General features: G+C 37.5%; 1 protein-coding gene across 7 annotated transcripts in view; it reads left to right on the top strand.

Annotated features, from left to right (window-relative positions):
* The window catches only part of TRAPPC8 (trafficking protein particle complex subunit 8), an 87,844-nt gene that overhangs the window by 46,886 nt on the left and 16,436 nt on the right, over nt 1–24,522 (top strand). For all 7 annotated transcript variants that reach the window (XM_004606045.2, XM_055125895.1, XM_055125894.1 and 4 more), the window contains 13 exons: nt 553–777; nt 2,312–2,420; nt 3,144–3,338; nt 3,703–3,833; nt 4,520–4,594; nt 5,404–5,530; nt 8,753–8,907; nt 15,305–15,747; nt 17,143–17,287; nt 18,934–19,030; nt 21,176–21,244; nt 21,332–21,390; nt 22,498–22,671. In XM_004606045.2, the coding sequence (XP_004606102.2) occupies nt 553–777; nt 2,312–2,420; nt 3,144–3,338; nt 3,703–3,833; nt 4,520–4,594; nt 5,404–5,530; nt 8,753–8,907; nt 15,305–15,747; nt 17,143–17,287; nt 18,934–19,030; nt 21,176–21,244; nt 21,332–21,390; nt 22,498–22,671 (2,004 nt within the window). The remainder of the gene's footprint in view (nt 1–552; nt 778–2,311; nt 2,421–3,143; nt 3,339–3,702; nt 3,834–4,519; nt 4,595–5,403; nt 5,531–8,752; nt 8,908–15,304; nt 15,748–17,142; nt 17,288–18,933; nt 19,031–21,175; nt 21,245–21,331; nt 21,391–22,497; nt 22,672–24,522) is intronic.

The following is a 24,522-nucleotide window of genomic DNA, read 5'->3' as shown; positions in this document are numbered from 1 at the left end:
ATATATTGCTTTCAGGAAAGGCAGAGTAAGTTAAAAATACTATGTTTGTCAAAGCCCTAAAAATCTGTTCCTGCCAGTGGCCGGGGTGGGGACGGAGTGTTGTGTTTATGGTATATTAAGATACATTTGTTTACTGCACTAGTAATCATCTCTAGTGTAACGTTGACTTCTCAGACTCTTTGACCTTTACAGTAGGTGTTAATGTGCTTCATGGCTTTTTTGGCCGGGGGTGGGGTGGGTGTGTGTGTGTGTGTGTGTGTGTGTGTGTGTGTGTGTGTGTGTGTGTGTGTGTGTGTGTGTGTGTGTGTGTGTGTGTGTGTGTGTGTGTGTGTGTGTGTGTGTGTGTGTGTGTGTGTGTGTGTGTGTGTGTTGTGTGATCTACCACTGAGTCAGGACTTTCTTTTTATTTTGTAAATTGTAGAGGGATTTCCATAAATGTTTATATTCCTTATCATACGTAGAGGAAGAGAAATCACTAGTTTATTGTGCAGGTATTTATATTTTCCACTCAAGAGCAATGTATATTTTAATACTTAGTTTTGTTTCTTACAGAAAAAGCATGCTTTGCGTTGCTATTGTCAAGCCATGCAAGTTTACAAAGGAAAAGGCTGGTCTCTTGCAGAGGATCATATCAACTTCACCATTGGGCGCCAGTCATTCACTCTTAGGCAACTTGACAACGCTGTGTCTGCTTTTAGACACATTTTAATAAATGAAAGTAAACAGTCTGCTGCTCAACAAGGGGCCTTCCTCAGAGAGTATCTTTATGTTTACAAGGTATTTTTCAGACTATATATCATAATAAAGAGTTAAATATAATAATATTGAACTATTTTCAGCACAAAATATATCAGTACTATCTCGCAGGAAGCTAATGAAGTGGTTTTATTAGAAGCCATGTAATTATCTCTCATAGTAAAGTATGGCAGGCGAGGCTTTTTGGTTGCCTGAGTTGCGTTGCCCTGTACCCCAAAAAGCAAAAAAAAAAAAAAGTAATGTCTAGTTAAAATTTGATTTGTGATTGCTCTGTGGAATGTTGAAGGAGTGGGGGGAAAGTTAATTGAGGTAGTTGGTAGTTCGGAGAGATAGTTGAAGGAGGGATAAAGTTCTTGCCTTGTACATGACTGATCCCAGTTACACAGATGGTTCCCAAAGCCATGCCAGGATTAAGCTGTGAGCATAGCCTATGTTAATAAAAAGCCACGGTGTTTGAGGGATATATTTTAACAGGTTGAGATATGTTCTTTACATGTGTGACACCTGGATTCAGTGCCCAGTAACACGCGATATTTCATCACTACTAGAAGCAGCAGAAGAAGGAATAGAGGGACAGAGCCAGGAGTTGACCGTCAGCATTGTTGCATATGGTCAAAAATTAACCAAAATGACTGTCTTAATTTTATTTTATTTTAATTTTTTTTGCTTTTTTTTTTGTCACACCCGGCCTGGCTTTGTACTCAGGAATTACTCTTGGCGGTCTCGGGGGACCATATGGGATGCTGGGAATCGAACTCGGGTCAGCCGCATGCAAGGCAAATGCCCTACGTGCTGTGCTATCTCTCCAGCCACTTAAAATTCTTTTCTTGGCCAACAAGTAGTAAACATTGTTAGCCTTACAGAAGATAATTATCATTTTATTATTTGTTTGAAATTTTATGGGTTATTATTTGACACATAGCAGGGTTTGGAATGAGTTACTGGGATAAAATTGCGTATCAAATAATGTTTTTAGTTTAACATCTAAGAGAGCCAACTAGCTGAGTAACCTTAGGAAGATTCTGTTGCATCAGGATAAATGATACCTAACGTTCTTTTTATTTGGAAATTTTAATAACTCATATTAAGTTGGTATCTGAGGTTGTAGCTCAGTGGTAGAGCACTTTCTATGTGTGAGGCCCTGGGTTCAATTCCTGGCATTGTAATCCTCTTCCTCCTCCTCCTCCTCATTGTCATCATCATCATCAAAAAGTTGGTGCGTTATACTAGGGGAGGTCACACACTTGGTGATGGCTTCCACAGTTGGCTGTGTTGCACTGGTTGTGCTGTGCCAGGGATCAGGCTCACACTTGGTTGTAGTGCCAGAGATTGCACTTGGCAAATTGAACTCACTGACCTCACAGATGGCATAGTAGGTGTTCTGCCAATGCAAAAAATGGACATTTTTCTCTCACATATCCTTTCCTCAAATGAGTAGTTCTATCTCCAGTAGTACTTGACATAATTTCAATGCCCTTGTATTTAAAAATGAGGAAACAAATATGAAGAAATGGTATTTTAAAAAAATTACTCTTTTCCCTTTCTGTTTCTGTAGAATGTAAGTCAGCTGTCACCTGATGGTCCTTTACCACAGCTTCCTTTACCCTATATTAATAGCTCAGCAACACGGGTTTTCTTTGGCCACGACCGACGACCAGCTGATGGTTAGTAAATTTTTATTATTTTCATTTTTTTACATAGTCACTTTATAAACTCTTTCCTCTTACTAATGAATGGTAGTGGTTAATATGAATTTGAAAATAAATAGCTGTGCCACATCACACTAGCAGGATGACTGATAAAAATCAGACAACCACTACCTTAGTGCTTTTCTTTTAACAGCCTTAAAGACTACAAAAGGAGGGCGCTAGGAATGATCCCTGAGTGGCCAGGAGTAAGCCCCGAGCACCACTGTTGGATGTGGCCCCAAATACCACCCTCCCTAAAAATATTGTGTATCAGAGAGATAGGCAAGGTAAAGGTGCTTACCTTGCACACAACTTACCTGGGTTTGATCCCTGGCACTGCATATGATTCCCCAGCACAACCTGGAGAGCTAGAAGTAAGCCCTGAGCATAGCTGGTATGGCCACACACTTCAGTGTCCCCTTCCGTGTCCTACCCACTACCCCCCACCCCCGTACATATGCCCCTCAAAATTGTGGCAAGCTAGGGAGAGTACCTTCTTCCATTATCAGGAGGAAAAGAATATTGGCATTCTAAGCAAATTCCAGTCAGGAGGATAAATAACAGAACATTTTCTCTCACATAATTGGAATGAGGCAAGAGTGTATATTTGTTATTTGAATACCTTATTTTTATTTGAATGGTATGATTTGAGAAGATAGGTGTTAATAAATATGATTATTGTGACTTATTGTTTTAAAGGTGAAAAGCAGGCAGCTACTCATGTAAGTCTAGATCAAGAATATGACTCTGAATCATCTCAACAGTGGCGAGAACTTGAAGAGCAAGTTGTAACTGTGGTTAACAAAGGAGTAGTTCCATCCTATTTCCATCCCACACAGTACTGCTTGAACAGTTACTCAGATAACTCACGCTTCCCACTTGCGGTTGTAGAAGGTGGTACCCTTTAATTTTTTATTGTATTTTGTTTGTAGATTTAAGATAAATTTACCTTATACCAAAAATTGCTAGAGGTTGGGGAGGAAATAATAAATTGGGAATTCACAATTTAGTCTCCATTTATAAACCCAAGCAATGCCTTTGAGCAGTTAGGATATAGAAGATATAGAAGAATAATGGTCAGAGGAACTGGGAAAATGTAGAGGTGATTTAAACATCAGATCATGAATAAACAGACATTTACGGGTGGTAGAGGATTGTATAAAAAAAAGAGCTCTGGAAGCAAGAAATGTTCAGAGTTGAAATATAGGGTGATGTGTGATGTTTGTTCAGGTTCTTAATTCAGGTGTTTATTTTGTAGAGCCAATAACGGTAGAAGTGGCTTTTAGAAACCCTTTGAAAGTTCCACTGTTGTTGACGGAGTTGTCTTTGCTTTGGAAGTTTCATCCTAAAGATTTCAGTGGAAAGGGTCATGAAGAAGTTAAAGAACTAGTAAGTTATTAAAAGGTATTTGTAATAAGCATGTTTTAGTAAATGCAAAATAGATACCGTAGTACATTTCAACTTGTTCATTCAGTAAGCTATGCTTACTCTATTTTATTTTCCTTAGTTATGTTTATTTTTCCTAATTAAAAAAAGAATGCTTATTGTTTGAAATTGAGAATTCAGAAAAACAGGAATAAAGTAAAACTGCCTTTTCCAATACTTAGGGAAAGTAGCACTTTAACGTTTTACTGCATTACTTTATCATTATTTATATATATCTATATCTTCATATGTGGGATTTTTTTACATTGTATTTATTGCTTTTTTTATTTAATATTGATTTATATGTGTTATTTCCTATAAAGATACTTAAATGTTTAATTTTTGTGTTTCATCATTATAAGCATTATCTGTAAGCTATTTTGTTATTTCTTCGTTGGGAATTGTTTTTGAAATTTCGACCTCTTTGATATGAAAACTTAGTGATAAAACTTTGTCTGCCTTTTTATCCTGATTACTTTGTTTTGATCTTTTTGGGTGTGTTTTTGAACTACACTGACTAGTGGTTAGTGCTTGTGGGTTCTTCTCAGCTGTGCTTTAGAGACCAAACCACAGCTGGGGATTGAACCCAAAATTAGCTAATAAGTTTATTCACTAGAGTGTATATTTTACAAAATTATTTATTTTTTCAGGTAATGAATGAACCTAAAATGATTGGAAGTGAAGTAATTTCAGAATTCTTAATAAACAGTGAAGAATCTAAAGTGGTAATTATTTTATTACCTTTCTGTCTTAAGTTTTTCTAAAAGTAAGATGAGGCAAATTTTTTTAATTAAAAGGAGAAAACTCGTGGGGGAAATAGGTTTTCATTGACCTTTGGATAGTTTCCTAAGGAGCCTGTTTAAAAAAGCCTTTTAGGATCCTAAATGATACTCAGATGACCAGAATAGTTTGATATTTGGGGTGGGGGATGGCATGGGAATTCAGTGCTCAAGGGTTGTTCACAGCTGAGTGCTGAGGGGCTGCTCCTGGTAAAGCTTGGGTGACTCCGTGATGCCACAGATCAAGTCTGGGGCTACCACAGCAAAGATTGTTCTCCAGCCCTTTATACTATCTCTCAGACCTTATTAAAGAAATTGATGGGGGGATTCCAAGCCTACAATTATTGAGCAAAGTTTGGTTATTTTTTTCTTAGGGGAGTTCCCATTGCTGCGCTGAGGCTGTGTGCCGTTCCCAGCATTCAGTTAGTGGGAACCTTTTGTCTTGCTGCATAGGCCCAAGATTGTGAAGCTGGGTGTCAGTAGGTCTCCAGCTTCTGGGCTGAGGGGTGGAATTGGTGCCGGGGAGTCAGCTAGTCCTGGAGCATGTAGCCATGCATTCCTGCCTTTGAGTCATTGCCCCAGCCCCTGATGGTTGGATTTGGAGATTTTCTTTGAAGAAAATTTTTTCCAGTAAGAGAATTTTTAAAAGTCTGGGTCATGGGTTTACATTTCTCTGACATTATAGAAGTTAGGTATAGTACTAGTAAAGGTATTAATGGAAACAGATAATAAGAGTGACTTAAATATCTCCACAGGCAAGACTAAAGCTCTTTCCCCATCACATAGGAGAGCTGCATATTCTGGGAGTTGTTTATAATCTTGGCACTATTCAGGGCTCCATGACCGTAGATGGCGTTGGTGGTCTTCCCGGGGGTCACACAGGTAAAGCTATAACATTGTTAGACAATTAGAAAACTAGTAATTAAATCTTCATACAATAAATGAATGAAAATGAGTTATTTTCTAACTAGGTTTGATGTACCTTAATAAATTCATGTATCAAATGGAAGAATGAATGACTCGAATTATATGTTCAAAGCTTCACAACAAAACTTTATTTCCTTTTAGAGCATATTTTCTTTAGATAATTCTGAGGTGCTACGCTGTTTTACTTATTATTATTTTTATTGATCCAGATTCAGCAGATTTTAACTAAATCTATTTTTAATCATTGATAAATATGCTGCCTGTTTAAACACTTGTGTTAGATACTCTTTTTGTGTGTGTTACACTGGTGATGCACGGGGATGACTCCTGGCTCACGCACTTAGGAATGACTCCTGGCGGTGCTCGGGGGACCATGTGGGATGCTGGGAATCGAAACCGGGTCGGCCTCGTGCAAGGCAAATGCCCTACTCGCTGTGCTATTGCTCCAGCCCCTAAGATACTCTATTTTTGAGTGCTACTTTTTTTTTTTTTTTATAAAACAGGACAACTTTAAGATCCATGTTGTCACATTATTAGGTAGTTAGCACTATAGAAGTCATCAATAACCTGAGAAGAAAGTACAGTTTTAGTATTGGCTGATATCCTTGGGACCCCAGATGAAATTTTATAAATTCTTTTCAAATTCTTTTACTTTTTTTTTCCTCTTGTATTTTGTTGGGGGGTCGTACCCGGTGATTGCTCAGGCATTACTCCTGGCTCTGCAGTCAGGAATTATTCCTGGTTATTCCTGGTGATGCTGTCTTGTGCCCTTTTTTGTGAGGGGGCCCTACATGCAGTTATGCTAGGGACTGTTCGGTAAAAAGGATCGAACTCAGTCAGATCCAAGCAGGTGCTCCAGCTTTTTGCTCCATCTCCTGGACCCTGCTTTGTAAGTTTTTGAAATGTAAAACTACAAGGTACATGTTTAACATGGTTTATTCTTTTTTTGTTTTCTTGGGCCACACCCAGCAGTGCTCCAAGCTTACTCATGGCTCTGTGCTCCTGGCTCTATGCTCAGGGATTGCTCTTACCAAACTCAGGAGACCATATGGGGTGCTGGGAATTCAAGCTGTTAGGCCAAAGGCCCTGTACCCACTGTTCTATTGCTTCTGGACAGTTATTTGTTCCTTTTTAATTCAGAGAAGCCTAGAAACATCTTGTGATTATTATATGGAGTTGAGTTTAAATTGACAAGATGATAGTGTTTATTATAAAAATTTTGTGTTAGTAGATAATGTATTTTTAAAAACAAATTGATAGTCATTGAAAGACTTTAATAATTTACAAAAGCTGAGTGTTTATTTTGGAAATTCTCCTGGAAATGGGTCCTTTTAACCTTGAGTATTTCTATTTTGCATATTTATTAAGACTCAATAGGAATTTTTTTTTTTTTTAACAAAGTAAACAATTCACATAGCACTGTGGCACTGTCGTCCAGTTGTTCATGGATTTGCTCGAGCAAATCAGTAACGTCTCCATTGTGAGACTTGTTACTGTATTTGGCATATTGAATATGCCACGGGTAGCTTGCCAGGCTCTGTCGTGCGGGCGGGATACTTGGTAGCTTGCTGAGCTCTCTGAGAGGGACGGAGCAATCAAACCCGGGTCGGCCCCATGCAAGGCAAATACCATACCCACTGTGTTATCGCTCCAGTCCAAACAATTCATACGGTTTTGAAAGTTGTATACAAAATTTATAATAAATTTGAATGTGGTTTTATGTATTTGCGATTCTAGGATGACAAAATAAAAGGTTATTTACAAAAGCTTTTCTAGGTTTTTTTTTTTAATTTTTTATTTCTTTTTTCTTTTTCTTTTTTTTTTTCATTAGTGAATCACCATGAGTTACAGTTACAAACTTACGAGCTTTCATGATTGCATTTTGTTTACATCCCTCCACCAGTGCCCAGTCCCCTCCAGCAGTGTTCCCAGTATCCCTCCTACCCTCCCACCCCATCCCCCCACCCCACCCCACCTCTGTGGCAGGGCATTCCCTTTTGACCTTTCTCCTTTTAGGTGCTGTGGTAAAGCTTTTCTAGTTTTTAGCATATCAAGTAGTTAGCTGAGTTTTAAGAACTTGCTGAAGTTTTCTTTTCTGCTTATACATACCTGGGATTTTAATGTAGCATCACAGACATAGGTAACAAATTGCTTCATTTAAGGTACTAAGTATATGAATTAATGTGATTTCTTATGTGAGAGATCCTAAATTTAACTATTAGAATAAATTGAGATTTATTTTTCCTTTTTTTTTTCTTAAGTAGAATTTTCATTTTAGGCTTGCCTGTTTTGCTTTTGGTGTCTTTTGAACCACACCTGGCAATGAGGCTTATTCCTCTTTCTGTACTCAGGAATTACTATTGGTGGGTTTGGTGGGGACATATGAGATGCTGGGGTTTTAACCCTGGTTGGCTGTGTGCAAAGTAAATACCCATCTTCTATACTATTACTCTGGCCCTGATTTTAGAATATTTTTTAACATCAAATTTAATAGGTATCTAAGTCAAAATAAATATGGGAAATACTGCATTCTAAATACCATAAGAGAGTACCATGTGACTTTTGGCTATAAATAGTCGTACTGGAAAGAAAGGACCTCCTTGCCCCCACCCCTTACACTGTACATTTGTGTGTTTTGAAGCCTTTTGGAGACAATATCATGTGACCATAAAAAGAGCTTAGTTTTGAGAAAATTACCTATAGTATATTTTTGTCTGTACAATCAGTTGAGAAAATATTCAGAAATTCAGTTTATACATTAGAAAACCAACCTAATACATTAGTGTGTATTTGAATATGGATATAATTGAAAAATTGACCTTTGGCTTTGGAATGATTTTCCTTAATAGATTTCTTTTTAATCTAAACCAAATGTTGGGCCTAACATATCTAATCTCAGATCTGTTTGGTGAATATTGTGGTTAAATATACATCAAGGAACTTCCTATCATGTGTGGTCATTCTAAAGAGTAAATCCTAATAAAATGAAAAATTAAGCAGCAATCAGTAGATGTATGTAGTTAAACTTGACAATAAAATGTGCTTGATTATTTGATATACCATGCTAATCAGAATTATGATTTTTCTATAAAAAAATCTGAATGGTATGGTAATAATATGTTCTGAGTTGATGTTAGATAACATATAATGATTTTGAGACGTTGATTGTTATTTCAGGAAAACATGCGTTGAGTATGTCAGTCCGAGGGAGGCAGGATTTAGAAATTCAAGGTCCTCGACTAAACAACACGAAAGAAGAGAAAACATCTATTAAATATGGTCCTGATCGCCGTTTAGATCCCATAATCACCGAGGAAATGCCACTTTTGGAGGTATTTCACTATAAAAAATTTCAAAGACATTTATCTTTAAGGTCTGGTTTGAATCCATTTAGACAGGCTATATAATATTATATTGAACCTTTTAAATCATCTTATAGCTAGAATTCTAAATTACAAATATAAGGTAATCATGCAGATTGGTTAATTCACACAAATACAGGATTGTATAAGCTTGGTTATACAGTATAACCTTCAAAATATTTATGGCCGCCAGGAAGGGCGGGATGGTTCATTGGTTGAGCTCTAACTTGTTTGTGTGAGAAGCTTTGTTCAGTTCTCTGCACTGTACATTCTCACAGTCATTTCTAGGATCAGTCTGCTCACCCAGCACCACCTAGTATTGCCCCTGAACAAAATAAAATGTAAAAAAAAGGACATTAGGAAATAACAATAGAACACTGAAATTGTTTGGGACCTAATCCTTATTAAAAATTAGGCAGTATAGATTTGTATATGAACTAAAAGAAGTATTTAAAAAAAATTTCATCTTACTGTCATGCCATATTAGTTAGATGTCTCTTAGTTGTAAAAGAGAAATGGCTGTCATGTAACTTATAAAAGAGAAAATTCACTGTTTTCAGAAAAAATCCTGCTAAGTATATAAAATATTTCTTTAAATGAATCATAGTGTATTTTAATTATTGATGTGTGTAGTTTTACATTATTGCTGAGAGTTCTGTACAAAAAATGTACATATTTTGATATGTACATGTTTTTGACACCTCTAAATCATGTTTACATATTTTGTCTGCTAGTTAAAATTTGACTTTAGAAATGGAATTGCTGAGGTATTATACAAATTTTATAGTCCACTGTTAAATGTCCTTCAGCATTGCTATAATTTACACTTTTCCTCAGAATCAGAGTGCTCATTTCTTAAGATTTCTCCTATTTTTTTTTTGTTTTATAAAACTGGTGAAAAATAGTGCTTTTGTTTACATTTCTCCATCAACTGATGTTAATCAGTCTTTGTGATTTGTTTTCTCTCTGTGACATTGGTTTTGTAGGAAACATGAAAATGGTGATACATGTGTATGAGTATACATGCAGAGCTATATATATTCTACCCAGACACTCGTTTAATGTTGAAATTAAGGAGCTGTTTAGAGACTATAAAAGATTTATAGATGGACTATGTTAATTTCTTGTTGGTAAATATTTTAATTTTTGATTTGGTATCTTTCACCAAGTCAGAATTTGCATTTTATAGGCGGCAGGAAGGAGAGTGAGTGATACTGGGAGGGATGTAGACGGTGGTTTGTGCTGAGGGTCGATCCAGGACCTCTCACATGCAAAGCATGGCTTTACTGCTTGAGCTATATTCTTGACCCTACAGTTTTATATTTTAATGCCTTTTTTTTTGTAATCTAATGAAATATTTTTTTACTTGAATGTCAAGATTAGCGATCAAATTTCGTTTCTAGTTCCATTTACCATTAAATGTTGGCAATTCTTCATACCCTTTTTAATAATTTGATTATATACCTGAAAGTCCCCATACCCGACACTTCAGATGCTAGCTGTTTGTTTGGTATTTTTTCACTTCTTTCTGTGTTAATATCATACTCTTTATCATCTTTTATGAATCTGAGAAACCAGATGTATCTTGTAGCTTTTGGTTTATTTATCTTTTTTATGCATGTGCTATTTTTCTCCAAATTTTTCAAGTGTTAGCATGTGCGTTGGGTTTTCATTAGGCTTGCATTGCTATATTTGAGTTCTAAGATGAATTGAAATGAGTTGTTCTCCAAATACCATGTTAGGATTAATTACCATTAGGTTAAAAAGTAACTAATTCCAAACATTCTATTTGGAATTCCCCATATGGAGATAGGGCTGGAGGGATAGCACAGTGGGTAGGGCATTTGCCTTGCATGCAGCTCACCTGGGTTCAATTCCTCCGCCCCTCTTGGAGAGCCTGGCAAGCTATGTTCGATACGCCAAAAACAGTAACAACAAGTGTCACAATGGAGACATACTGGCGCCCGCTCGAGCAAATTGATCAGCAAGAGGATGACAGTGATACAGTATATAGAGATTGCTTTAATTTACTTTCAGAAGGGGAGATTTTGAACCCTCATTAAAGTTGTTGAAATGAATCAGTTGAGGACACTACTATATTCCATTTTTATTGATTATATACTAGCTTTTAATTTTCATAACTTAAGTCTTCATTAAGATTGGGAAATACATAAACAGTATTTGAGTGCAGCACTTTCCAGATCACATCTTGTTATTGATAAAGCTTTACTTTCAGACTTCTGACTAACTCTCGTCTCTGATTATCTGAACTTGGGCACTTTCTTCACTTAGAAAGTTGAACTGGATGATAGATAGTTTATTTTAAACTTTGGTTAACTTACCACGTCTTTCCATTTACACTGAGTTTGCTTTTGAAATTGGTAGTTCTGTTCTTGGTGTCATGCTTACCATTGAGGGTTTTTATTTATTTTATTGTTACAGTAGTAGTTTTCCTTGTAAAGGGTATTTTGTTGATTTGATATTTTGGTCCACTTAGTGATGCTCAGGAGTAGCTCCAAGTTTGATGATTCAGTCCCTGCAGTGCTGTGGAGTTTGGGAGGCCATGCCATGTTGAGGCTAGAATTCAGTGCATGCAGTTGGGGAGTCATGAGGTGTTGAGATGATAATTCAGGCCTGCAGCCAATTTAGAGCAGAGACCTCTATTCTGTGTAATTATTGTTTATTATTAAAAACTTAGTAAATTAATATCAGACATAATGAAGCCGTGTGTTAAACATTTTACTTTAAAGTATACAGATCTAGATTACAAAGCCCTACATGAGTGCTTTGTATTGGTATAACTTTCTTAATAGGAGTTTTGTTCTTTCATATGTTAAACCACATCTGTCATTTTAAGATTCTAGTTTTGATTTCACCATAATGAGAATCTAAAGGCAATTCTCAGGTGATGTAAGTATAACATATGTAGATTTTATTGTTAGATATGGGCAATGCTTTAGGTTTAGAGCAAAAGAGTTTACATAATAGTTGTTTGAACATGTTTGAGAACAGCTAGTGACATATTGTCAAAAGTTAAGATTATATTTGGATAAACAGTGGTGTACTCATGAAAAAATTAATATGCCTGTTCCTATGTAAAAGTATCTATAAAATTTTAAATATGAAAAAATTGAAATGTTTAAAGGGAATGAAGAAAAGAAATTTCAATTTGTTGTGTCTGATGAAATAATCTCAGACTATTAAATCACTATGTCACTGTCATCCCATTGTTCATCGATTTGCCTGAGTGGGCGCCAGTAATGTCTCCATTCATCCCTGTCGCGTGCTAGTGTAGCCCAATGGCATATTGGGAGCTCTTTCAGGATCAGGGGAATGAGGACCATCATTACTGTTTTTGGCATATTGAGTACACCACGGGTAGCTTGCCAGGCTCTGCTGTGCCAGACTATTAAATGAAATAGTTAAATGAAACTTAAGGATGGAAGCTATTGAAGCTTATTGAGGAAAAAAGGCGAAGTGTCATGTGTCCTCTCTGTGTGAGTAGCAGAATGAAACACAAAAGTGCTCAGCTTGTATTACATATCTATTAAGAACTGCGGGTTAGGAGAGATAGTACTAGGAGATTAGGTACTTGCCTGGTACGCTGCAGACTCTGGTTCATTCCCTGCACTGGAGGTGATACTCCGAGCACCGGTACTGCAAAATAGCCTCCTGAGCACAGAGCCAAAGTAAGCCCTGAGCATGGCTGGTTGTACAGACAGGTTGGGGTGGGAGTGGTTTTAGAAAGTAGAAATAATTTTCTCTTAAGAGCTATTGGAGGGGGCTGGAGCTATAGCCTAGCGGGTAGGGTGTTTGCCTCGCATGCGGCCGACCCAGGTTCAATTCCCAACATCCCATATGGTCCTCTGAGCACCGCCAGGAGTGATTTCTGAGTGCAGAGCCAGGAATAACCCCTGAGCATCGCATCGCTGGGTGTGACCCAAAAAGCAAAAAAAAAAAAAAAAACAAAAAAAAAGCAAAAAAGAAAAAGAGCTATTGGAGAAAAGAGTGTTATTCAAACTTTTGTTTACTTTTAACATAAGACAGCAGAAAAGTAGATCCTTTCAAGTTTCCACTGCATGAGCACTGTCTTGTATCTGTACACCATAATTTGTTAGTCAGATAGAAAGGTACTTGATTTATGTTTTAGTTATTTGCCTACAGGTAAAACCAGGATGAATGTTTGCATATCATTTTACACTCAAAAGATCTTTAGGATAAACTAGTAAAAGTGAGATTCTGAGATTCTTGTTTTTTGTGTTTTTTTTTTAAAGTCAGCTGTGTAAAGGATTTTAGCAACTTTTATGCTTTTGAAATCGAGGCTCAGTATACTTGATGGCCCTAAGAAGCCAAGGTAGGAGCTAGAGAGATAGTAGGGTGCTTGCCTTACATACTGCCAACTGGGTTTCAATCACCTGCATCCCACATGGTCCCCAGAGCACTGTCAGGAGTAATTCCTGAATACTGAGCCAGAAATAACCCCAGAGCATCACTGGTATGGGCCGTAAACAGCAGCAACAAAAAAAAAAAAGTCAAGTAGTATATTTTGTAAAACCTTTATTCTGGAAATACATGCACAGCATTATCCTCATAGGGTTTGTCATTGATCTTTTACTTTTGCTGCTACTTTTCCCATTTTAACAGTGTCACAACCTATTTATTTAATGGTAGCTATATTTTGGTGTGTTTTACACTGTTCTACTTCACTTGCTATTAATGCAGCTGTTCTTGATACAAATCTCAAAACCGACATTTTCCTACAAATTCTAACTTACTTGACTACTTAGTTGACATTGGTTCATTAATACAAAGTTAATAAATTAGATAGACCTAGTATTTCCAAATGCTATTAAACCATGTTTTGTGTGTTTACATGAATCCCTTGTCTTTTCATATCCTTCTTGTTTTTTGTTCTTGGGCCATACTCAACAGTACTTTGGTTTACTCTCAGTTCTGCACGCAGGAATTACTCCTGGTGGTGCTCCGGAGACCATATAGGATGCTGGGTTGACCGCATGCAGGGCCCTACCCACTAGTCTACCACTCTGGCCCCTCATGGACATTTTTAAAACTACTAATGTCCTTATATTTTACTTGAGTCCTTAATAGTGTCATTATGGGGTCAGGAGAGAGTACAGAGATTAAGGCACTTGCCTTATATGCAGTGGACTCTGGTTCTATCCCTGGTACCACGTATGATCTCCTGAACACTGCAGGTGTAGCCCTGAGCACTGCCAGCAGTGGTTCAACTCCCTCCCTTCTTAAAGAATATGACCATAATGAAGTTCCATTCAAACTTAAATTAAGAAACACTTCCACTGGATTAAAAAAATCTTTGGGGCTGCCAGCTATAGTATTAGAATATTTGCCTTTATACTGTTACTTTTACATTCGTACTTTTATCAATTGCTAGTCAGTATAGTCTTGATATTTATACTTAAGAATCTTTGGAATGCAAATAACTGTGTATTATTTGGCTGGCCCTATTTCTGCCTCTTTAGAACAGGTCCACAATTCTTTCTTTGTTTTGCTTATGGGTTACTCCTGGCTCTGCACTCAGTAATTACTCCTGGCAGTACTTGGTGGACCATATGGGATGCTGGGATCAAACTCAGGTCGGCTGCCTGCAAGGCAGATGTCTACACACTGTACTATTGCTCCAGCCCACGTCTATAATTCTTTATCTGAAATTCTCAGGGGAGAAGATGGTAGTCAGATTTTTAGAAGCTTTGTGTACATGTATATGTATGTTTCTCTATAAAGTGTTGCCTAAAATCTTACATAGGATTTAAGTAGCAACTCAGAATCAAACTGATGACACTATGGTGAAACACATGAATATCACAATTCAGTGGGAAAGGCTTTGAAGATTATAATTAGTTAAATCATGTTTTGCTTCCATGTGGGTTACTGAAAGCTACAAGTTATTTGGAATTTTTCATTTTTTAAATTATGTGTGTGGAATCACAGATATATCTATTGTTTCCCTGTTCTGAATCTTTCCATCTTATTGATATATACTTAATTAGTTGAGCTACTTTTTAAGTTGAAAGTAAGAATTGTTTTACTGATGTTAAATTGTAACTTCTCATATATATAAATCTACAGTTGTGAAAGTTTTCATGATAGCTCTTGTACTGAAATTTTACTTTAAAATAATATTACTACGGAATTTGCTTTTGATATTTGAGTGAACTCTTATACGCTCACTTAAAATGGAGTTAGAAGGGCCACAAGCTAAGGGATATATGAAAGAAAACAAAATACTTGTAAGCCCTTGTAAAGAAATATAGTATCTTAAATTGATTTTAATGTGAATTCAGAATTCTTACAGACAATATAATAATATTTTTTCCCTCCAATGCAGGTGTTCTTTATACATTTTCCTACAGGGCTCCTCTGTGGAGAAATCCGAAAAGCATATGTAGAATTTGTCAATGTGAGCAAATGTCCTCTTACTGGATTGAAGGTTGTTTCTAAGCATCCAGAATTCTTTACTTTTGGTGGTAACACAGCTGTTTTAACACCACAAAGTCCTTCTGCCTCTGAGAACTGTAGTGCTTACAAGACTGTTGTGACAGATTCTACCTCTGTATGTACAGCACTCGTATCATCAGCATCTTCTATAGACTTTGGCATTGGCACAGGAAGTCAGCCAGAGGTGATTTCTGTTCCCCTTCCTGACACTGTTCTTCTGCCTGGAGCGTCAGTCCAGCTACCAATGTGGTTACGTGGGCCAGATGAAGAAGGTGTTCATGAAATTAACTTTTTGTTTTACTATGAAAGTGTTAAAAGGCAGCCAAAAATATGGTGAGTATTACAAATATATTTTACTTAACTAGTGTTTATGTGCACAAATTCAAATAAGTGTATTAGTATTTGTTGATTAAGAAGATACTCCCTTCCAAAATATCTGAGGTTATCCCTAATGTAAGTACTTACCTTTTCTTTAGATCCTTTCTGCTCCCAACTGTGAATGGGGAAAATGTATTTGTAGAATATATGATTATGATCATATTAGAATGGGATCACCGAAGAACTCAAACCCAACTAGGCTGCATAGTCTTCTGTGGCCTTTATATTACACAATAGTATTGCATATGATTATTATTTTTGGAGAACTAGAAATGACTTTATTTAGTGGAGCATTTACAATTATCTTCTAAGGCATAATTTTGAAGATAAAATGATACAATACCTGTAAGCACAGGTGCATTTTATATCCTCAGTAACTGTTCTTGAGGTGATAAAGTTCTCTGGGCAAGGCGGCTGGGCAAGCTCTGTGGCATGTTGAAATGGTGAAATGAATTTTCAAGGAAAGTAAGCAGCACTTTAGAATTGGGATACCAAGGAGGATAGGCAAGAGAATAGTGGATATTCCAGAGGTTGATGTATATGTGAGTGACAGTGACAGTGACAAAATACTTCTTTAACCAGTCACCTGTTCTTGGGCTCTAGATTTTTTTCCAGATTCTGGCTATTGTAAACAGTGCTGTAATAAATATACAAGTGCAGATACCATTTCTCATGTACTTTTTTTGCATCCCCAGGATATATTCCCAGAAATGGTATTGCTGGGTCAAATGGGTGCTCAATTTCTAATTCTAATTTTTTTCTTTTTGGGTCACGCTGGGCAATGCACAGGGGTTACTCCTTGCTCATGAACTCAGGAATTACTCCTGGCAGTGCTCAGGGGACCATATGGGATGCTGGGAATCGAACCAGCAAATCGATGAACAACAGGACACCAATGCTACTATATGAGATTATTTTCCTATATTATATACATACCTCTATGAGCAGAGAAAATGTGTAGAAAGAGGAAGATTTTTCCCCTCTCAATTGAGAAGAATTGAACTAAAGTTAGTCTGTTGCTGTCACTGTCACTGTTATCCTGTTGTTCATCGATTTACTCGAGCGGGCACCAGTAACATTTCCATTGTGAGACTTGTTACTGTTTTTGGCATATCGAATACGCCACGGGTAGCTTGCCAGGCTCTGCCATGTGGCCGGGATACTCTCGGTAGCTTACTAGATCATTTCACTTTATCGTATTTTTGTTTGTTTGTTTTAGTTTTTAGAATATAAATGGTCCTGTGTGTGATCAAGCTTTAGAAGTTTTACAAGGATAAAGAGGCGTAAAACTAGGAAAGATTGCCTATGGAAAAGTCCTTAGATTAAATTTGTAAATTTTTCTTTCTTCAGTCACAGAATTCTAAGGCATACTGCAGTCATTTGTACCAGCCGATCTTTGAATGTACGAGCCACAGTCTGCCGGAGTAATTCTCTTGAAGAGGAGGGCAGAGGAGGTGATATGATGGTCTTTGTGGATGTGGAAAATACCAATACTGTAAGTAGGTTTAAAATTATTTTTAAGGTATATTTTCAGAAATTGAGCTTTTTGTTCACAGAAGACATTATTAGAAATTTAGAAGTGTTCATATAGAGTGAAAAATTCCAAGTCTTATTTTTAGTTGTATTTTTGTCTTCTAGTCCTTTCAAATAAAAGGAACTAGTGGCATTAATGCATCTGCCTATAGGGGCCAGAGAGATAGTACAGGGTAAAGTGATCCTAGGCACCTCATCTGTTCCTCTGGGCACTGCCAGGAGTAAGCCCTGAGTACTGTCAGGTTGGCCCACATTCCATGTCCCAATATCTGCACTTGGCCACTAATTCAACTCGAAAGAGATGTCATGCTTTTTTTTTGGCTTTTTGGGTCATACCTGGCGATGCACAGGGGTTACTTCTGGCTCATGCACTCAGGAATTATTCCTGGCAGTGCTCAAGGGACCATATGGGATGCTGGGAATCGAACCCGGGTTGTCCGCATGCAAGGCAAACGCCCTACCCGCTGTGGTATCGCTCCAGCCCCACGAGATTTCATGCATTTTGTGAGACTATTTGATGTAACTAAATTTGCGAAATTCTATAGGATTTCACATTTATCGCTAACTAGGAAATACTTTCTTTATATATGTAGCTATTATTTCCTTTGTATTAATATTTCAAACAGTTATTCCTTTTTAGTTTTACTTGCGTGCTCTATAAATGTGAGTATCTTGTATTTTTGGGTCAGAGCCAGTGATACTCAGGAATTACTCTTGGCTCTGCACTCAGGAATAACTCCTGGCGGTGCTCAGGGGACCACATGGAATACCAGGGATTGAACTTGGGTCAGCCGCATGCAAGGCAAACACCCTACCCGTTGTACTATTGCTCTTGTCCCTTAAATTTGAATATCTTGAAGAGTGTCATTTCATGATTTAGCTTTAGATTGAATTTGTTCACTTATTTGAAATTTAATTTTTTCTTTAATTGTTTTTGCTTTTGCAAACTTGCAAGGCCTCTTTGGTTTTGGATTACATTCATTGGTGCAGAGGCTGCTCTGGGTCTGGTGCTCTGGAGTCATTTCCAGTAGGGGACCAGTGCTGGGCTGGCACTTAGGGCTCCAGCATGTAAGGCATGTGTGCCCGCCCTTGGAGCTCTCGCCCCGGCCCTTTTCAAGTTCCCTGTTCGGTTTAATATGTCAATACTTTGGTGGTATTCCTAACAGGTTTTTAAAGAGTGAAAGTTTTGATAGTTTCAAATTAGCTCTGATTTAAGAGGATAATTAAGTACAATTTAAATAGCTGTGTGTACTGGCCGTACATTGGGTCAAAACAAGCTATCTTAGAACAGGAAAGGGAGAAAGCACTATTGTTTTGGTTATAAATTGACAAGTAATTTTTTAACTACTAAATACTACTTATGCTATATTGTAATAATTGAATACTGACTTTCAGTGCATTAAAATTTACTGCTGGGAATACATCTTTCTTGGGGAAGTTTTTTAGGAATGTTTGAAGAACGACTTAACTTGAGCTTTCTAAAATATATAGTTATTTCAAAATTAAAATTTCATCTATGTTAAAATAAACTTTTATAGCAATATCTAAGTATAGTTTTAATATTCTAAATTAGTGCTACTAAATCCTGAGTGACTCTTCTTTTTATAGAGTGAAGCAGGTGTTAAGGAGTTCCATATAACACAAGTATCAAGTAGTAGCAAACACTGGAAGCTACAGAAATCCGTAAATCTCTCAGAAAACAAAGGTTTGTTCCTTTTTCCCTAAAAACTAAATTTTGACAATCTCTTTGCTTGTTTTTCTTCGCCAGAAAGTAACATAAGATTGTAGTTAACTTAATAAGTTTGTATGATTAAATCAAATTATCTGTCTTTGTCTTTTAATTAAATTGTAAAATCAGCACATGATCTATTTAAAATTTTCAGTAGCCCACGGGATGGAGAGACTGCACAGGCCCTTTGCTTGCATGTCTGGCATCGCTTGTGCTACCTCAGGCACCAGCAGGGCTTTCTCCTAAGCACAGACCTAGGAATAGCCTGTTAGGTTTTGGTATTTAAGTTTTTTCCTAGATAATGGCTATTGTAAAAATTCCTGTGATGAACACAGATGTGCTTCTTCCGTCTGAATCAGTATTTTTGTGTTCTTGAGGTCGGTGCCCAGAAGTAGGATTGTAGGCTCGGGTGGAAGCTCTGTTAGTTTTTTGAGAAGTCTCCAACCCATTTACAGTGAGTTGAACCAGACAACAGTCTCACCAGCAGTAAATTATGAAAGTTCCTTTCTTTTCCACCTCCCTGCCAACACTTACAGCTTCTACCCCTGTCTGTCTCCAGGGTATTTTATGCGGGCCACAGGTGCAGTCTGCATCAGTAAAGGTCATTGCACTAGACTAAGGGGCAACTGGCAGGACTGGGACCATAGGAAGGAAACAAGTTGAGAAGGGAACTCCTGTCAGAAAACATCCAGAAACACTAATCACCAACCATTCTCGCTGGTGGGAGGTGCTGGCTCATCATTATATGCATTTCCTGTTATCAGTTAGATGAATGCTTTTTCATGTGCCTGGTCTTGGACGAAATGTCTGATCATCTCTTTTCCCTATTGTTTGATGGGGTTGTTTATCTTTTAGCTACTGAGCTTTGAAAGTGCTGTTTATCTTGGGTATTAGCCTTTTGATGTATGACGTCCAAATATTTTTTTTCCTCACCAGTGGGGTACCTTTATTTTAGACCTTGTTTCTTTTGTGGCATAGAACTTTTTAGCTGTAACTTTTTTGGGCATTTTTGTTTTCTTTGTCAGTGGGGTTGTATCATTGACAATTCCTCTTAGGTCAGTATCATGTAGACTCCTGCCTCTTTTTTCCTAGTACTGCCTTCATAAAAATTTAGGTACAACTCAAGACTTTTGTGTGCAGCAAAATTTATTGACATTTGAAAAGTATCCCCATTAATGGATTCAATTATGTGCTTTTACTGATTAAAATATACATAGGAAATAATAACAGACAAAAAATGATAGTGTGATGAGATTGTGACCTTGAAGTTGATATCTTTCAAACTTGATAGTATTGGGAGGGGAGGGTGAAGGCACATATATGAACATATAGCACTGTAGCACTGTCATCCTGTTCATCGATTTGTTCGAGCGGCCACCAGTAATGTCTCCATTGTAAGACTTGTTACTGTTTTTGGCATAATGAATATGCCACAGGTAGCTTGCCAGGCTCTGCTGTGTGGGTTGGATACATTTGGTAGCTTTCCGGGCTCTCCGAGAGGAATGGAGGAATCGAACCTGGGTCGGCCGCATGCAAGGCAAATACCCTACCCGCTGTGCTAAAGAAAATTAAAATTTGTACTTTGTGGGATGGGGGTTTGTGGTGGGGTGCAGACATATCATCTGGCGGCTGCTCCCAGTGCTCTGCTTGTAATTGCCCTCAGCAGTGCTCGGGATGGTGTGGGGGTGGGGATTGAATCAGGGCCTCCTCCATGTGAAGCATGCACTCAGCCCATTGAGCTGTCTCTCCTCCAGCCCCCCAAATTTGTCCTTTATAATAATTTAGTGAGGTGCTGTAGCAGTAGTACAGTGGGGAGGGCATTTGCCTTGCACACAGCCGAACCAGGTTCGATCCCCAGCATCCCATATGGTTCCCCAAGCACTGCCAGGTGTAATTTCTGAGTGCAGAGCCAGGAGTAACACTGAGCATCGCCGGGTATGACACAAAAAGAAAAAAAAAAAAGTTGAAAAAAATATATATAGTGAAAGCCACTTTGTTGGAAAGAAAGGAAGGGCATTTTGATGAAATATTTGTAATTTTTCATTACTTTCTAGTTTGAATAAGGTTTTAATTGTATCATAAGCTGAGGAAAATCTTTAAAATTTTCTTTTTTCTTCCTAGATGCCAGACTAGCCAGTAGGGAAAAGGGGAAGTTTTGCTTCAAGGCAGTACGATGTAAGGATAAAGAAGGTAAATTATTTACTTTTATTCTCTCTTCATGGTAATTCTATATTTCATATCAGTGGTGTGATTAGTTTGGTTTCTCCCTTTTTTTAGTTGCTACACAGTCCTCAGAAAAATACACCTTTGCTGATATCATTTTTGGAAATGAGCAGGTATGTCGATATGCATAGTAGTATTTGATTTTAAAGGTCTTAGTTCTAGAATATCATTACTTTGGCAAAACTATTGCTTTAGCAACTCAAAATTTTTGGTGAATGAACATACCAAGTCTGTTGGATTTCCGGCTTGCCTTCACTCCCCAAAGTAAGTCAAGAATTTTAAAAGGATTCTATCCTTAAATTAGTTATAAAATTAACTGAGTATTACATGAGATATATATAGTCCTTGGTATGTATAACAAAAAGGGTAATATTAATGAGTACCATTAATATTTGAAATGGCACTGCATTGTTTTGATTGCATTTTTTGATGATTAATGAAAGGCATTTGGGCTTTTTTTTTTTTTTTAAGTTTTTGGGCCATACCTGGCAATGCTGAGGGGTTATTCTTGGCTCTGCACTCACTCCTGGCAGTGCTTGGGAGACCATATAGGTTACTAGGGATCGAACCAGGGTCAGCTGTGTGCAAGGCAAGTGCTCTTCCCACTGTCCTATCTCTCTGGCCCCATCTTTTGGCCATTTTAAATACAGTATTCTTTTTATTAAGGGAACTCTTACAGTTCTGAGTTCATTTAATATTCTTGTCTTTTTCTCCCTTCAAAAAAAGCCAAGTTAATGCCAACAACTAATTTGTATTGTTTCATTGGTTAGTGCTTAGTATTCTAAGTATTGACTGCGAGATATTTTATGTTATCAGAAAAAAATCATTAAAAGTAAATACTAATTTTCTTAAAGATAATGGATCGTCTTAAATACTTGAAAAGGCAAAGCTAAATGTGATAATGGTAGGCTTAATTATTTTGAGCAACAGCTTTTAGAGTTTGTAATTTGTACCAGGTATTTTAGGTGTTCAAGTTTTAGAGTGCTCACTCTCTATAAATCACTATATTCAAACATATTGACAAATTTTGTCTAATTTTATGAAGGGGGTACTGGAGACTGAACCTAGCATGTCATACATGCAGAGTACACATGCTACATCCCGACTGACAGGAAATTACTGACAACTCTTACTGGGTACATAGAACAGAATAGAAATTTTATCAGGCTGTATTTAATTGAAACCATTTCTGTAAACAAGTGATTTTTTTTTCAAAACAGATAATAAGTTCTGCAAGCCCATGTGCTGACTTCTTTTATCGAAGTTTATCCTCTGAATTGAAGAAGCCACAAGCCCAGCCTTCTGCGCAGACAGAGAAACAGGCAGTGGACGATGCCGTGAGACTAATTCAAAAGTGCAGTGAGGTGGATTTGAACATTATTGTCTTGTGGAAGGTATGTTGAATTTTAAAGTATTTCAGCAAGCTTCACCTATAGAAACTTCTTAAATTGAAGAATAAATGTAAGCTGTTTTTTGGTTTGTTTATTTTGGTTCTGGGGAGTTTTGGGGGGGGGTTGTGTTTCTTTGTTTTTTTTGTTGTTGTTGTTGTTGTTTTGGTTTTTTGCTCTTCTAAGTGGGGTATAGCTTAGTACAGTTTAGTAGTAGAGCACTTCCCTTACATGTATGAGGCTGAGTTCAAGTCATGGCACCCACAAAAATTGCAGGTAAAGTAGAAAAACCTCATATGAGAGCCTGGATTTAGTCCCTGGTCTGCATGGTCCCATGAATGTTACACAGCTTCAGTTTTAAAATTTTATAGTTCCAAAATGGTCTCTCTCTTTTTTTTTTTTTCCAACCTAAGAATGAATTCATTCAGGGACAGGGAGAGTGGTAGACACACTGAGTTGAATACTTGGGACTGCATGACTCTCTAAGGACCACCAGGGATGGTCCCTATAAGTTAAGATAAATTGGTAGAGCACAATAAGGAAATGAAGTGTTTTATTTGTATCTGAAAAAGAAGTTGAATTAGGCAATTTTCTTCTGTTCTACTAAGAATGTTGTAGACATGATAAGCTCTGTGAAATCACTATGTGTGAGTATCTTCAAGCTAGAAAAACCCTCTGCATTTATTCAGGCTCTTGAATCCATTACTTTATTGCTATTTATCTTTTATTTGTTCTTTCTTTTTGGTTCTATTTTCATTTGTATTTTCCTTAACTTTTACTATAAGATATATTATAATTTTATTTTTAAATTTTTATTTTGCTGGAGCGATAGTACAGTGAGTAGGGAGTTTGCCTTACACGGGGCTGACCTGGGTTTGATTCCTTCGCCCCTCTCGGAGAGCCCGGAAAGCTACCGAGAGTATCCTGCCCAAACTGCAGAGCCTGGCAAGCTATTCGTGACGTATTCGATATGCCAAAAGCAGTAACAAGTCTCACAATGGAGATGTTAGTGGTGCCCACTCGAGCAAATTGATGAACAATGGCATGACAGTGCTACAGTGCTATTTTGGAGGAGCGTTTAGACCACATCAGCAGTGTTTAGGGGTTATTCCTGACTCTGCTCTCAGAAATTACTCCTGGCAGTGCTCAGGGAACCATATGTAGGCTGCAGGGGATTGAATTTAGGTAGGCCATGTGCAAGGCAAGACCCTTACTTGCTCTACTATCTTTCTAGTCCCAGGATATATATTTAAAAGCATAACTTTTTTTTTTTACTTATTTATTTTTTAATTAGTGAGTCACAGTGAGGGCACAGTTACAGATTCACACATTTTCATGCTTGTTTTTCCCTCATGCAATGTTTAAGAGCCCATCCCTCCACCAGTGTCCATTCTCCACCACCCATGAATGCAGTGTCCCTCCCACCCCCCCAAGTCCCATCCCCCCCACCCCACCCCGCCTCTGTAGCAGGGCATTCCAATTTGATATCTCTCTTTCCTTTTGGGTGTTGTGGTTCCAAATAAGGGTATTGAGTGGTCATCCTGTTCAGTCTCTAGTCTACTTTCAGCATGCATCTCCTTTCCCGCGCAGGATCTCCAATCACATATTACTTGGTGTTCCCCTCTCTATCTGGGATGACTTTCCCCCAGCGTGTGAGGCCAGCTTCCAAGCTATGGAGCCAACCTCCTGGTATTATATACTACTATTCTTGGGTATTAGTCTCCTACTCTGTTGTTCTATATTCCACAGATGAGTGCAATCTTTCTATGTCTGTCCCTCTCTTTCTGGCTCATTTCACTTAGCATGATACTTTCCATGTTGATCCATTTATATGCAAATTTCATGACTTCATCCTTT

Source organism: Sorex araneus, chromosome 2, assembly GCF_027595985.1.
Source record: "Sorex araneus isolate mSorAra2 chromosome 2, mSorAra2.pri, whole genome shotgun sequence".
NCBI lineage: Eukaryota > Metazoa > Chordata > Mammalia > Eulipotyphla > Soricidae > Sorex > Sorex araneus.
The sequence above is the reverse complement of the archived record's forward strand: the minus strand, read 5'-3'. Positions and strand labels throughout refer to the sequence as shown.